Below are 13863 nucleotides of genomic sequence, written 5' to 3'. Positions count from 1 at the left end.
AAGGTTAACATTGACCACCACTAATCTGTGGTTAATTTTGTAATGGCAGTTTTTTTCTTTTATCTGTTCTAACTTTTAAACATAAGGTGTCCTTCTTAAGTCCTTCCTCTGGATTGAGGTTAAAAAATCCTCACTCACCTTTACAGAACTGCATATTTTTTAGAATAATTTCAACGTAAAATGAGGTTTGTCAATTTGCATTTGACAGAAAACAGTGGGGTGTCAGAGTGTCACAGAGACAATCAACTGACTGCTCAACCTGACATTCAAAATCCCTGCAGCACTGAACAGAGATGTCACCCCATGTCCTAATTTTTGAACATGCAGTCACATACAACCTTCAGGAAAGAAAATACATAATGCGTATGTACAACTTTTGTTTATTTGCATCATACACAACCATACACATTCGCTGGTCTTGCAGTACTGTAGCACATACAACACAGGACATGTACACCAGTTTACCCATCCATTATCACCAGCACACAAGCCTGAAGACTTTTATCCTTCACCAGAAAGAATATTCAGTAGCATAGTAAATCCCCCCAAAATTACCTGCATTAGAAATGAGCAAAAAAAGCAAAACAAACATATTCACAAGCCAGCATCAGTGCAACTGTGCAGTAATATGCTCCATGAATACAAAAACTTTGTTCACATTAGGAGGGAGTGCTCCATCATTTCCAGTGCACATAAGTTTTTTTAACAAAGTTCAGCAGATAAACAGCAGTTCAACTCATTATTTTACTGTAAACAAAAGCAAGGTGCCACAGTAATTAGTAGTACATACATATAATATGGTAACAGATCCAGTCTGTCCATGTTGTGAGTGCTGCAGTGGAGATCACTATGGATAAATGGCTGGACAAAATTTCAACAGGAAGTGGTGAATGGTGAGGATTTAAGTTCTACATTTGCCTCTAGACATATCCACATTAGTCAGCTTTCTATTTTACAAGCAAAACAAATATCAAGCAAAAAATAAATAAAAAAAAAATTTAGACACCTTGCTTTCCTGGATTAAGGCGAATACATGAGGCTACATAGTGACAATGACGGATAGCAACATAAGTTATACCGTTCAAAGATTTTCTGAAGAAGAAAAATAAACTTTAAAACATGTCTTTAACCAGGCATGTTGTTGCATTCCCTCTCATAGTAAGTCTTGATGAAAATTACTTGAATGAGGTCTGTAACCTTGCTCATGCATTAATAAGAGATTAGTTGGGATTTTATCATTTCCATTTCCTTTTCCTGTTCATATTTTGTAAATGTGAGGCAAAACAGCATTGGAAATGAGGGTATTGTTTTGCATAGGGCTGCACAATATATTGCAAATTTATCGCAATACCACTCTACTCAATATCGCAAAGAACTGCCAGAACTGCAACAAGTGTTGGCTACTTTTTCAAGCAGCATGCACTCAAGCTCTTGTAATACTTAGAGACTCTTGTTTAATGCAGCACAAAAATTAAGAAGATGGCATTATGGTCAAATCATTAAGCAATTATAACCTAGTTGTTTCATTTCCAAAGTAAAAGAAACTAAATTTGAGCTGAATATCAACATTCGCCAGTATTGTTGTTTTTTTCCCTAATATTGTTCAGCCCTAGTTTTGCAAGAGGTCCTCCTAAGATGGTTTGAAGAGGGTGTGAATGCAGATAAATGTTATTTAAAGAAGGTGTTATTTAATGCTTCCAGAACAATATTGTAAAGGCAGCAGTCCATTTTAAACAACCTAAAAGCAAATAACTAATACTCATTACTGATATTCATTAGACAAACCATGTGTATGATCTTAAACATGGGTTGGTTTTGAAAGCTGTACAGTATTTTTCATCTCCCTGGTAAGGATCCAGAGACTCCTGGAATAAAATGATCACCATTCAATCAAGTATTGCTCATATATATGTGCACTCTGTGCAAGTATAGAAATAATAAACATACTGTAACATTTTTTTATTATATAAGATATCTATACAGCCAACAAAGGCCACAACTGTGGCATCGTATACATTTTTCAAAATTTACATATGTTCATCTGTACATGCACCTGTAGTGCAAGGAATTTTTTGTTTGTTTATTCTAGAGCAAGACATCAGGGCAGTTTATTTATTTGGACAACTCAGCAACTTATTTGAAATGGTCCAGTTTAGGTTACTTTGCTCCTTCACCTTTTCGTGCCTAACTTTTTTCTAGTATGAAATAGAAACATCCAATGCAGGGTCTTTCATACTACCTGTGCATCAATTTCTACCCACCAGAGGACTATTTTGAACCAGCTTTGGTAACCAAGGATTTAAAGTAATTCTTTAAAGCAAATATATACACTACATAAAAAACACAACCATTTTTTCTGGTTTTATTGTGGATAATGACAGCCAACATCTTCACAATGTCTTTTGCTTTAAATCTGAGGTCAATTATTTTGCACCAAATAATTGACAGTCATCTGTGGGACACAGAACCTTCCTTCCTTGATCTTCACGTGATGTCACAAAAGGGAGCTGTGTATTTGGGATGTTCCCTTAAAACACATCAACTTTCACCTCCATTTAAGTCAAATCTTGTAAAATGTATCAGAAGTGTACAAAGCAATGACATTAACATTTGGATTTTCACTAATTGCTTAAAGTTTCTTAACAAATAACTCTGTTCCGCTTGATTGACTTAAACAAGAGGCTCAGTGTATTTCAGTGTTAAGTAAAAAAAAATGCATAAAGTGTGTTTAGATAGCTGTTTTTAATCTGTAGAATATAAAATAAATATTTTTAAAATTGGTTGTCAAGGAGCAAAATATACTCTCCTAATAGTTCAGAAAATATTTTTCAAAATGTTAGAAATTTATTTTCAGAATTTATGAAAGCACTGCAAATATAATTTTTTTTAAAAACTCACTGATGTAATTCAGCCAATAAAATGCTAGTAGTCCATTATGAAATGGTGACGGGGCAAATTGACCAGGAGCTGGACCATTCGTCATGTCAAAATAAGTAAAGAAAACATATCACGGGTCTAACATCAAGCTGCAACAAAATAACACCTTCTGTTATGCACAAAGTGATACATTTCTGCTTCAGTAAGTGCACTAAAATGAGAGAAATAGTTACACGTGTTGTCAAGCATAGAAGATAAGTTCAGGAATCTGCCCTCCCTGCACCCCGGTGCCGTTGGTGCTGTCTGAGGAGCACTGGAACTGGAATGTCACTTTACCACACTGTACCTCTGTCATCCCTTCCTGTCCGAAGTAGCTCAGCTCATTTCCATCCAGAACAACACTCGCAGTGTAGAAGGTATCTGGCTCAATTTGGACTGGATACTCGAACCATACTGAAAAGGTATTGCTGGACCCGTCAGAGAAGTATTTATTGAGGTTTTGTCCCAGCAGCACACCTTGACGCTTCAGCTCTATCTTGGCACTGTACTCTGCTGAGCCACAGCTAGATCCGTACAAGCCAAACCCGGCGATAAAAACTCTTTTATCCACAGCGAACTGTATGCTGTCACAGCGGCCGCGGTAGCGCCACTGATTGCTACGATAGGCACAGGACTGGAATCTGTGGCAGCGCTGCGGCGTCAGGCCCTTTCTCGGTTGACTTGCAAACTTAAGCTCAGGCTTCTTGGCTGCTGTGTACCACAAGAAGATGTCATTGGTCTCATTAAGCGTCAACACGCCAGACTGGGCTGCTCCATTGGCAAAGTCATCCAGAGCCATTGTAGGGATACGTATAAGGTACATGGCCTTCCCCAGGACCTTACGCTTGTTGTCAGTAGAAGATGTGAACTCTTGTCTTTGACATTCGGCCTCGGCCCAGCTAAGTGCAGCCTCGAATACCACTATCTCTTTAGCATTGAGTGTCTCTCGCTGTAGGATGCTCTCCAGGGTCTGGGAGTCAATGTCACAGAAACCCTCCGAACGTAATGCCAGCTCAGCCTGGGCATCAATCACCTCCCAGCAGCGCTGTGTCAATTCCGGCTCCTCGAACAGGCAGCTCTGGGAAAGCAGCACGCAGGCGTTCTTGGCGCTCAGACTTGTCTCTAGGAAGTTGACGCAAGCGCGTGCCAGGTGAGGGACAATGTACTTCTTGGCAGCATAGAGAGTGGCCAGCACGGTGTCAGCAGTCAAGTCAATTTCATCACAGTATATATACCTGTTGGAGTAGAAATTGGACATTAGACACATCAACAAACTATAATGTTTAGCATGTTATTGTAAAATCAACATTATTGAAATTAGAAAATTTAGTGAAAGGAAATTATTGAGATTTACCTCATTGTAAAGTCATTTATTTAGTTAATATTTAGTTCAAATTGGATCAATACTAAAGAATAATAATAAATGATAAATGTTGAAGAGAAGGCTTTTGAACATTTTATTTAAAATTTAATCAAAATGCAGTTTCTGTTGAGGAATAAACCAGAAAACCCTCAGATTTTCTGAGTCTTTTGGCAGATTGAGTCCCATTTAAATTGGCTAAAACTATTAACTCAGGTTTATGTTGTTGACACCTCAGACATTTAGTTTTTTATGTTCCTGTCTAGTAAAGTGAGAGTGAACCCCTTGGTGATAATAGAGCTGAATGAGACTTTCAGAAAGAAGACTGTAACAGCTTTTTGCTATAGTAAGGAGTTTAAAAGTTCTATAATAATTTATAATTAGCCAATACACTGTACAGAAAATAGTCTCCTAATGGAGAACACTGACAAACTACAAGCCAAGACTGACCTGTGGTAAGGTCAACCTGAGAGCAGACTGCAAAATGCTAAAGATATTCTCCAAAAATATTTTTTGTGCTGTTGATATGAAAGTGCATCCATGTATAGCCAGAAATAGACTGCACAAGTTTAACTTTCATGAGAGATATGATGAGGGAACCATTTCTCTCTAAGACTAACATGAAAGTCATACTGAGCAAAAACATAGACCAAACTCATCTTTGGGAGATTAGTTTAAAACTAGATAATTGAGACACCAGAACAGAGGACATGTTTGGTATTTAAAGGAAAAAAACTTGATACCAACTATAAAGCATATAGGTGGATGTTTCATGGTTTGGGGAAGCTTGTGCTGTAGCAGGACCTGAACAGCTCATCACAGAATCCACTATTGATTCTACCGTCCATCAGTGTACTTTATTTGTTTATTTTGAATTTAATGAGCAAACAATGCAAATTTGGGAGTTTAACTGTAATCAAATCACTGTTCTTTCCACAGAAAACAAGAATGTGATTCTTTTTGGCATAAATGAGTAAAGGATAGTACTTATGTACTCTCACTAGAGATAATACGCTTGACTATTGCATAAACGGGTATGATAAGTCATATGAGTGTTGAGCAGTTTTATACAAAATATAACAGAAAAATGTTGATCTAGACAAAGAACATCAGTAAAATATCAGTGATGTGAGAGAAAAATAGACACAGTCTGAACCTCCTTACTTTAGCATTGCCAGAAATGCTGCTGGTTCCACATCCGGTATGTGAATTTCATCTTTGTTCTCTGCAAGTTCACCATAAAACATGGCATGAAACACTGAACTGCCTACAGCCAGTACGTACTGTGGAAAGAAGAAGAGAAAACACTATGACAATGGAGAATATACATTTGACTAGCACAGGAAATGTAGCATCTCTGAATCTTTGCATGTACAGGTATGGAGGTTTGAGATCTGGAAAATGATTCATGCCCCAGGACTTTTTGTCAATGGCAATATTTCTTGTTAGCCATCTATACTTTGTATGAGGGTGCAGCTTAGTATCTGACCACAATATACTGTATATATATATATATATATATATATATAAAAAACATTAAGTAAAACCTTAAAAATATAGAGTCAAAGTTTGCATACCATCAGGATGATAGATAGATAGATAGATAGATAGATAGATAGATAGATAGAAAATATTTAATCAGAGGAATTGCCTAAAATCAGGCAAATTAGGGCTTGTTGGCAATTAGAACTGCCTGATGCCTGTGATGGCAGATAAAAGCTTTTGCAATAATTACCGAGGTTGGGTTGTAATTATTTTGTTCAGGTCATTTTGTGAAACCACTAAAAAAAGCAAATGTTTGTTTTATTTCTGTGAGAACCCTGACCAATAATGACTTGTCAATAGATTACGCCTGGAAAACCTAGCCTTTTGTTTAAAGTAAACACAGTTTATAGTTTGGCATTGTCGGATGGATATACGAAAGAAAAGGTTCAATATTTTTTTTTGTTTGGATAAAAATGCAAGTATCTGAGAAAAGCTTAAGTCATAAAAATATTTAATCCTTTGATTTTCTCTGCAGTTCTTAGCCAGCTTTCCTTTTCCCTGCGGACAGGAAGGCAGATTTCTAGATACTTAACAGAGTGCACTAAAGGTTCAGTTTGCTGGAATTAATGAATTATCTGAATCATGATGAAATTAGATGCAACACAATCACCGTTTTCATTAATAGGCACGCTTCGATTAGAGACTGCAGGGCCTCAAGTTCTGTTTATAAACTCAGGTTTCAGATCTTTGTGTGGAAGTGTTTGTGCAAGCATGTGTAGGTGAAGATGTGGGTGGCATAAATTTCCTGAAATAAATTTCTCTAAATTGCAGCCAGTCATGGGGAAATGCTTGAAAAGATGTCACTATTGTTGTAGATGCTGGTACATGCTGTAATACAATTTTCTAAAACATATTTGTTTCCTTCATTATGGAGTCACACATGCTTTTGCATGTGGATTAAGGAACAATATAATAAAAATGAATTCAATTAGTCTCAGGTCATGCTCTTCATAGATATAAACAAATTTAATGCTTTTAGCTATTTTCTTGGCTTGCTAAGGAACTAACTGCAAAGATAATGGTTGTGTAATTTCCTGCCAACTGGACACAATAAAGATTGCTGAGCTGAATATCTTTAAATCCTATTGGTATAATGTCTCAGCATAAAGGGCCATCAAATCATTCTTCCATGACTGTTCTCTCTAAATGCACCAAGAGCACTGCAGCTCCAAATCATATATAATTCATTTGGTCCCATATAATGGACGAAAAGAGAGAAAAAAGAGCTATTGAAAGCTAATGTGGTTGGACGGGTGAATTTAAGGCATTAAAGGGACTTACCATATTAATCTTGTGTAATTGTGTTTAACGTAAGTAAATATGAGAGTGCATTCACAGAGGGCATATGGTCTAAGAAAAAGTTGATCTTAATTATTTATCTGAACATCTTGAAAGAGCAGTCACTTCAGTGGGCAGAGGAAACAAAGACGTTGGGCTAAGCAACATTATGTTACAAATTAGATATAATACTAACTATCTGAGCATGTAATGATAACTAAACTAGAAAAATTTAATTTTCTTAAATAAATAAATAAAGCGGACTTATTTACAGGTTTTAAATTGCAGAAATCAGCACAGGCATTAAAACAGTTGACATTTAATTGAAACCGGCTGAAGTAGTTCTGTTCCTTGCATTTATAGTCTATTGAGAGCTGAGTGGGATTTCCCTGCTAATATAGAAGTCCCTTGAAATTCCACTCTTTAAGAATTAAGAAGCGATAAAATATTTTTCTAGTTTTTCATCAATAAATTGTTTATTAGCAAAAGTTTGGTATCATGTTTGCAGAATACAGTTAATAATGTCTTGTGACCTGGTTAAACTTTAGTTGTTCTTTCTAACTGAAATTCAGAGACAGCAGTTAGCATAGTTACGCATCAATTCGAAAGCTTGCTCCCTTTACTTATTATTTGTGAGAAAAATTCTGATGTTTACAAAAGAAAGTCAAACATTTTTAAATGTCTGAAGTCATAGCAGATGTCTGCAGAGTAAGCTATAAAGGTTCAGTGACTGAAATAATTTAAGAAATGCTTAAACTAGTTAGTTTGGATTATACCATTTTAGCATTATAGTATATGAAATCTTTTCTAAAATCTTTCCTAAGAGCATTTTCACACCTATAGTTTATTTATTTTTATCCAAATCAGTTTTTTAGTTTAATTTATAACTTTTCCTGGTGGTTTGGTGGCTGAAAGCATGTGTAAAGAATTTAATCATATTGTTAGTTTTTCTGGTTACTATTTCAGACACAAATAATTGAATAAGTATAATGATTTTGAGAACCTGGCTTCATGTCAGTTTATGCTTAGCAAAAAAAGGAAATGCTATTTTATTTACTCTACCGCATCCCACAATGCAACGCATATCTGACTATGGCATGTCATTTGGCTGAAGTTTGCAGCCACCGACTGGTTGAGGTGTAGGTTTGAGTTGGGATCACATTCAGACCATAAATACATCACTCTAGAGTTTGTTTGAAACTGAGGTGGGTTTAGTACTGGGTGTGCGGTTTAGTCCACACACTAATGCGAGTCCTTGGGTTTCTATCTACCAAAATAAATCACACTGATGGAGCAACCAAACCAAGATCACTTTAAATGGACTCAGACATGGCAGATATAAAAATACCCCAATATTTGTAAATTCCCATTCTTTTCTCATCTTCCTTCGTTGGATTTAAAGTTAGTTCACTCTAAAGCAGTTCTGAAAAGCATAGTTTGGGCTCAGACAAGGGTGAATCTATTTTGTGTGAGATGAGTGCTGAGAAGGAGACGACCCCTTCCTCTTGCTCGCTCTCTTTCAGCCTCATTTATATAAATATTTGAAGACTGTCTTGAAAAAGACACATGGTGCGGAAGTGAGAACAGAGCACAAAAGATTTCACTTCCACAGAAGCACATGATGGAAGAAGATTATTTTCATGCTTCTATGAAATGACCTTCTATGAAACTCAGCCTGCCTGATCCTTTGTTTGTTGATTTCCTTATATTGTTGCCGTTATTTTTACTGATAGATTCTTACTCTGTGGCCCGGCAGCCGTTGGGTCCTTCCAGGCTGACCCACGACAAAATGAACATCTGCCATCAACTCATTGTTGAACATCACTGAATTTCTGAAGGGAAAGAAAAGCAGAAGAACAAAATCAGTATGTCTGTATAGCACTTCAGCTGTATGGTAACATTACTGCTCAGTAGCATCTTTCATCCTGCTTCATTTAAACTAGAACAGTCTCATCTGTATGAGTTCTCCTCATACCGCTTCTTTTTATGTCTTCTCTTTTCATAAAGACAGACGAACAAGACAACAAACTTAATGGAAAGTCCCCGCTGTGAAAGAACGGGACCAACAATAAAGCTGTGCTCATATATTATTGAGTACATGTCACTGGGGTGGGTAAACAGCCCCGTGACGTTCTGGAGAGACAACAAAAGCCAGGTCAGAAAAAAAGCCCACGCTTTGCTCTGAACAGCTGGGGCCTTTTACAGATACGCCAAAGTAAATATTTTCCTTTTAGCACAGATCAGCCTCTTCATGTTGTGCATATCAAACACACTTGCTGCCTGTCTGTTCTCCACTGCATCAGAGCAGTGAAGGCTGGAGGAGTGGGAGAGGCTGTAAACAGAGGTCTCCCCCAACAGAAGGAGGACAGTGCTGACAGAACACCGGCAAGGGGCCGGTTACAGCTGTCGAGGTACACCAAGGTTTTAAACACTTATGGTTAACGTGCAGTTTAAAGCTGTTTCAATAATATTCCAATGGATTGGCTGGAATTGTCTCTCCAAGTGATTACTGAGCACTGCTGGTCCAGATTGCTGAAAGAAGGCTCCTACATTTTTCCCTATGTAATCTAAAAGACTGCAACCCATTGCTCTTATTAAGATAATATTGTTTTAAATCTGATCAGTTACAAACAGTACATCTGCTAAGCTGCAGATCGTCTAACCTGCTAATATCAGATTGTTATACTACTATGAAGATTATGAATATTTTAAGTTGAAATGTATTCAATGTTTTATTTTGCTTAACAAATGTGTTATGAATAACAAATAAGCAAGAATTTTAACACCATTACAAATTATTTATGATCTAATTTAATAAAAGCAACTAAATTTTTATGTTTTTTGTTTTAATTTTCATTCAGTGATCCTGACACTCTCACATTCCCTAAAGCTAATCACAAATATGAAGGTCACTAGCTTGCATTAGTCCTGTCTGAGATTCAGATAAATGAGAATCTTTATACAAGTTTCTCATTTATCAGTACACATGTAAATCTCCAAATAGTTGCAGTCACGAGAATCAGTACCTTTCTCTTATAGTTGAGTAGAGTCCCTGCCAGTTGCAGTTCTGTATCGTGTTGTTGTTGTTGAGGTTCTGCTGCTGGTACTCCTGCACCGTGGTGGTGGTGGTGGAGGATGCCGGCTTCTTGGTGGGAAAAATTTCCGCGGACATCTTCTTCTTCTTGCTCCTCAGGGTGATTATCTCATAACAGACTGGGGGCAGCTTGGAGCTGCCACTGGCATTCCCTTTTTTGGAGCTTTTGCTTGACTTGCTTTTCACCGAGTCAGGAAGCATTAAGAAAAAAGTCAGACATTTCATGTTCCTTCCCTTGGCATCGACCATGAGTGTGTTCAACTGCTGAGCAGTGGGAGAGCATGCAGAGAAGACATCCAGCAGGAGTAGCCAGGTGTGATGGAGGGCTGAGGGGGATGAGGACAGGAGAGATTTGAGCCACTCTGAGCAGTTTGGCAGCAAGAGTCCTGTGTGAGGTCTGTTCCACCAGCTTTTGGAACTGCTAGGATATGTCTCTTCTCTGTTTTGTCACTTCCCTGAAGAAGGAGCTTCAAACCAATGATCTGAAGGCTTTTCTCTGATGTGAAGTTTGATCTGGTGATGGAGAGCCTTTCAGGGTTCCCATCTTTACTTGTTCAGAGTGATAAGATCAGCTCTTCAAATCCACTTCTTCTCTCCTCCTCTCCTTGGCGTTCTCACTCGCTGGCTCACTGAGGGTTGTCCTGACAGCTCCAGATTTAGTATCGCTGCAGTTATCCTCAGGCAGCACCTTTTACTCAGGTCCTGTCATTTTGCCCTCTTTCTCCCTCTGTGCTTTTCATCCCCTTTCTGCCTCTCTTCATCTGTGACTCTTTTTCTCTGTGAGGCAGGATCGCTTTTCCCCCCTCTCTTCCTTGTAGCAGACTCATCTGCAGGATGCAGGAGCTGTGAATGCTGCGCTGCTCCGCTCAGCCTCTCGTTCTGCTGACTACAGGGGTTGAATGGGAGAGCGCAGAAGAGATCGAGAGCCCCCGCATGCCCGCCCCCCTCTCAGCACAGTTTAGAGCTCTCTCAGGAGCTCAGCCAATGGCAGCAGACAGAATTCATGATTGGCTAATTCAGCCTATAGGGCTGCACATGCTTGAATATGTTATTGGGTATGTCTCAATTAAAGTGGCAGTCATGTCTCATAAGAAAGATAGATTAATCCACAGCTTTTCCTTCATGCGTTTCATTTACTGAAAGCCAAAGGGTTCCATTTTAACTCCAATAAATAAGCTTAATAATTGTTTAGGTAGAATTTGATTAGTCATCATATGACATTTGTATTAAATGCAGTTGATAAAGAGTTGAAAGTATTGAATCCCCACCTATAGTGGGATTACATTACTTCACCATAGATTTCTACCTCCAAGATGTTTCAGACAACTTTTCTTTGAAAGAACAAAAAAGGTCTTCAAAAATGTCTTTGTAAATTTTTTATCATCCTATCCAGAGAGTACATGGAGCTAAGAATACAATGTACTCTCAGCACAATGTTCTCTAAATGCATATGGATTATTTGTCCTTCTTATTTAACTTGCACAATAGGTTTACTTTTTTCCTTTGAGGATTTAATTGTTTATTTAGACCCTTGCCACGCTATTGAGTATCTGTCCTGCATTTCAGCTGCACAAAGATACAAGACTTTTATGTAAATAACACTCCTTCTCTGAACTCTAGAGAGGCAGCTTTTTAAAAATATATCAATTTCAATTTGGAAGATAATTTTTTCCTTATTAAATATGTGGGGACATATTTAATAATCAATTAATTCAAAGGATTAATTGAGTTAATTATGATCTGTAAGTAATTATTTGCAATTAATCTCATTTTAATTGAAAATTATGTCAACAAAATAAGCAACATTTTCCATTCAAAAACTAAATTGTTGAATAAATGGACATGTGAGCCCACAAAGATTTTTGTTGTTTTTAGTCTCTTGTTTTGGTTATTCAACCTTCAGATTTTTACAAAGTGCTATTATACCCATTCAATTTTCAAGTGTTTCAGAAACAACTGATCATTCATTTAACTTATATAAACTACGTCTTCAGAAATGTGGGAAGTGCATTGAGACATTCGCGTTGGGCATGTCTGTGCTGCTGCAACATGTTTTGAATCTTCCTGCACAGATTAAGCCTAATCTAAGATGTTGGAATTCAGGTGTGTTTGCCTACTTGGTCAAATTCGAAATTATTTTCAGCTTTATGTTCAACAATGATGTTTTTTCTTAGTCTTCTTACCAAAACCTTGTTTAAGTATACAAGCTCACTTTTCTTTACAATTGATTTGATACTGTAACATATGCAGTTTTATCTTCATCTAAGCAAAGCTGGTTTTTTTGTTTTGTTTTTTTTTTTTGTTACAAAACTATCAAAGCATTCTGTGCCATCAGCATCAGAGTTGTTACCAGAGTTTTGCATACACCTTATAAAAACAGAACTATTTTGTATGGCATTAAATTATTCTACACTTTGAATGTTAGGTCAGTTAGAATTACATATATAGTCTCTTCTGTAAGTGCCAGAATAATAGAAACATTATTTAAAAATAGATACAAATAAATTTTAGGTTAAATTATACTGTTTTTAGGTGGAAGAAGCTTGTTTTGAATTACTTCCCACTTGATATTTTTCAACATTGGTATTTTTAATTGTATATTGTCACAATGGGTCTTCACCCCATTTTCTATGGGTTTTGTGTATATAATTTTGACCAAAGAATTAGATTTTGACAGATAGATAAACAGTTAATAGTTCTGGTTTTAAAGGAAAAGAACAAATTCATTAAAGAGAAATGGAAGAAGCTAAAATCGCACTTATGTTCACCCCTAGGGGGCAGTGTAACAGGAGAATTTGAGAGAGATAATCACTCAATCCGGTTTATTCATATATTGTGCACAATACAGAGAGCTTGCAGGACAATCAGTAATGAAGCAGATCTGGATGAAAGCTCTGCCAGGCAGAGACAACACATGAGTTTTATACAAAGGGATAAGGGATCCTAAGCATGGGAAACAGACTGGTTCCCATGCAGCTTTGAAAAACAACGTCCAACCTTGTACATGTAACCAAAATAGTTTAACTTGGTGGCAATATACTAGAACTTAGAATAAACATATAGCAATACAACTAGCAGGTGTGACCTTACTTTAATTTTTCCACTACAAAGCCTAATGGCTTTCTGCTAAAAAGTAAATAAGACAAACTATAGCCATGATACTACAAAGGTTCCTCAGGGTAGCGATTAGGAGGATAGTGTTGACTGGACACATTTTTAAGACCAACAAAACCAGGAAGCTGGAATTGACTGAGCAGCAGACACAATTTTCAAGAGAATTTGTGTCTCTTGAAAACACAAATTGTTATAGTGTAATTTCTAGTGTATTTGGCTATTATTTAAGTTGGCATAATTATTTTGTAGGTGTTTTGCAGAATAATTAACTTTCTGTGGTGTCATTATGTTTAGAGAGTTCATCATTATTTAATCATCTATGTTGTGATGTCAAAACGTAACACACTATTAAACACTCTTCACATTATATGCACAAACCTTTTCAAAACAAGACTTGATATTTTACAAAATGCTTAAATCCACATCTCCCAAGTATCGTTGTAGATAACCAACAAGAAAAAAAAGTATTTGTTTAGTTTGCTATTTTATTTTCATGGTGTTGTGTTAGTGTTATTTCTATTAAAATGCACGTACATATTGCATTGCACATTCATAA

General features: G+C 36.8%; 1 protein-coding gene across 1 annotated transcript; it reads right to left on the bottom strand.

The window, feature by feature from the left end:
• Positions 1-360: 360 nt before the first annotated feature.
• btbd3 (BTB domain containing 3) lies at positions 361-11075 on the bottom strand. The gene is made up of 4 exons (XM_005795119.2): positions 10126-11075; positions 8841-8931; positions 5441-5559; positions 361-4151 (listed from the first exon to the last, which is right to left on the bottom strand). The coding sequence occupies exons 1-4, from the start codon at positions 10440-10442 to the stop codon at positions 3119-3121; spliced, it is 1560 nt and encodes a 519-aa protein (XP_005795176.1). The 5' UTR covers positions 10443-11075; the 3' UTR covers positions 361-3118.
• Between the last annotated feature and the right edge of the window lie 2788 nt (positions 11076-13863).

The sequence above is a fragment of the Xiphophorus maculatus genome, chromosome 22 (assembly GCF_002775205.1).
Source record: "Xiphophorus maculatus strain JP 163 A chromosome 22, X_maculatus-5.0-male, whole genome shotgun sequence".
Taxonomy (NCBI): domain Eukaryota; kingdom Metazoa; phylum Chordata; class Actinopteri; order Cyprinodontiformes; family Poeciliidae; genus Xiphophorus; species Xiphophorus maculatus.
The sequence above is the reverse complement of the archived record's forward strand: the minus strand, read 5'-3'. Positions and strand labels throughout refer to the sequence as shown.

What these genes read in the sequence shown, in the direction of transcription:
- btbd3 (XM_005795119.2), bottom strand. Translation starts at nt 10,442, where the DNA reads ATGGTCGATGCCAAGGGAAGGAACATGAAATGTCTGACTTTTTTCTTA. An exon ending in TACTCAACTATAAGAGAAAG is followed by an intron (nt 8,932 to 10,125) that starts GTACTGATTCTC and finishes CTTTCCCTTCAG; the next exon opens with AAATTCAGTGATGTTCAACA. An exon ending in AACGGCTGCCGGGCCACAGA is followed by an intron (nt 5,560 to 8,840) that starts GTAAGAATCTAT and finishes TTCTTTCCACAG; the next exon opens with TACGTACTGGCTGTAGGCAG.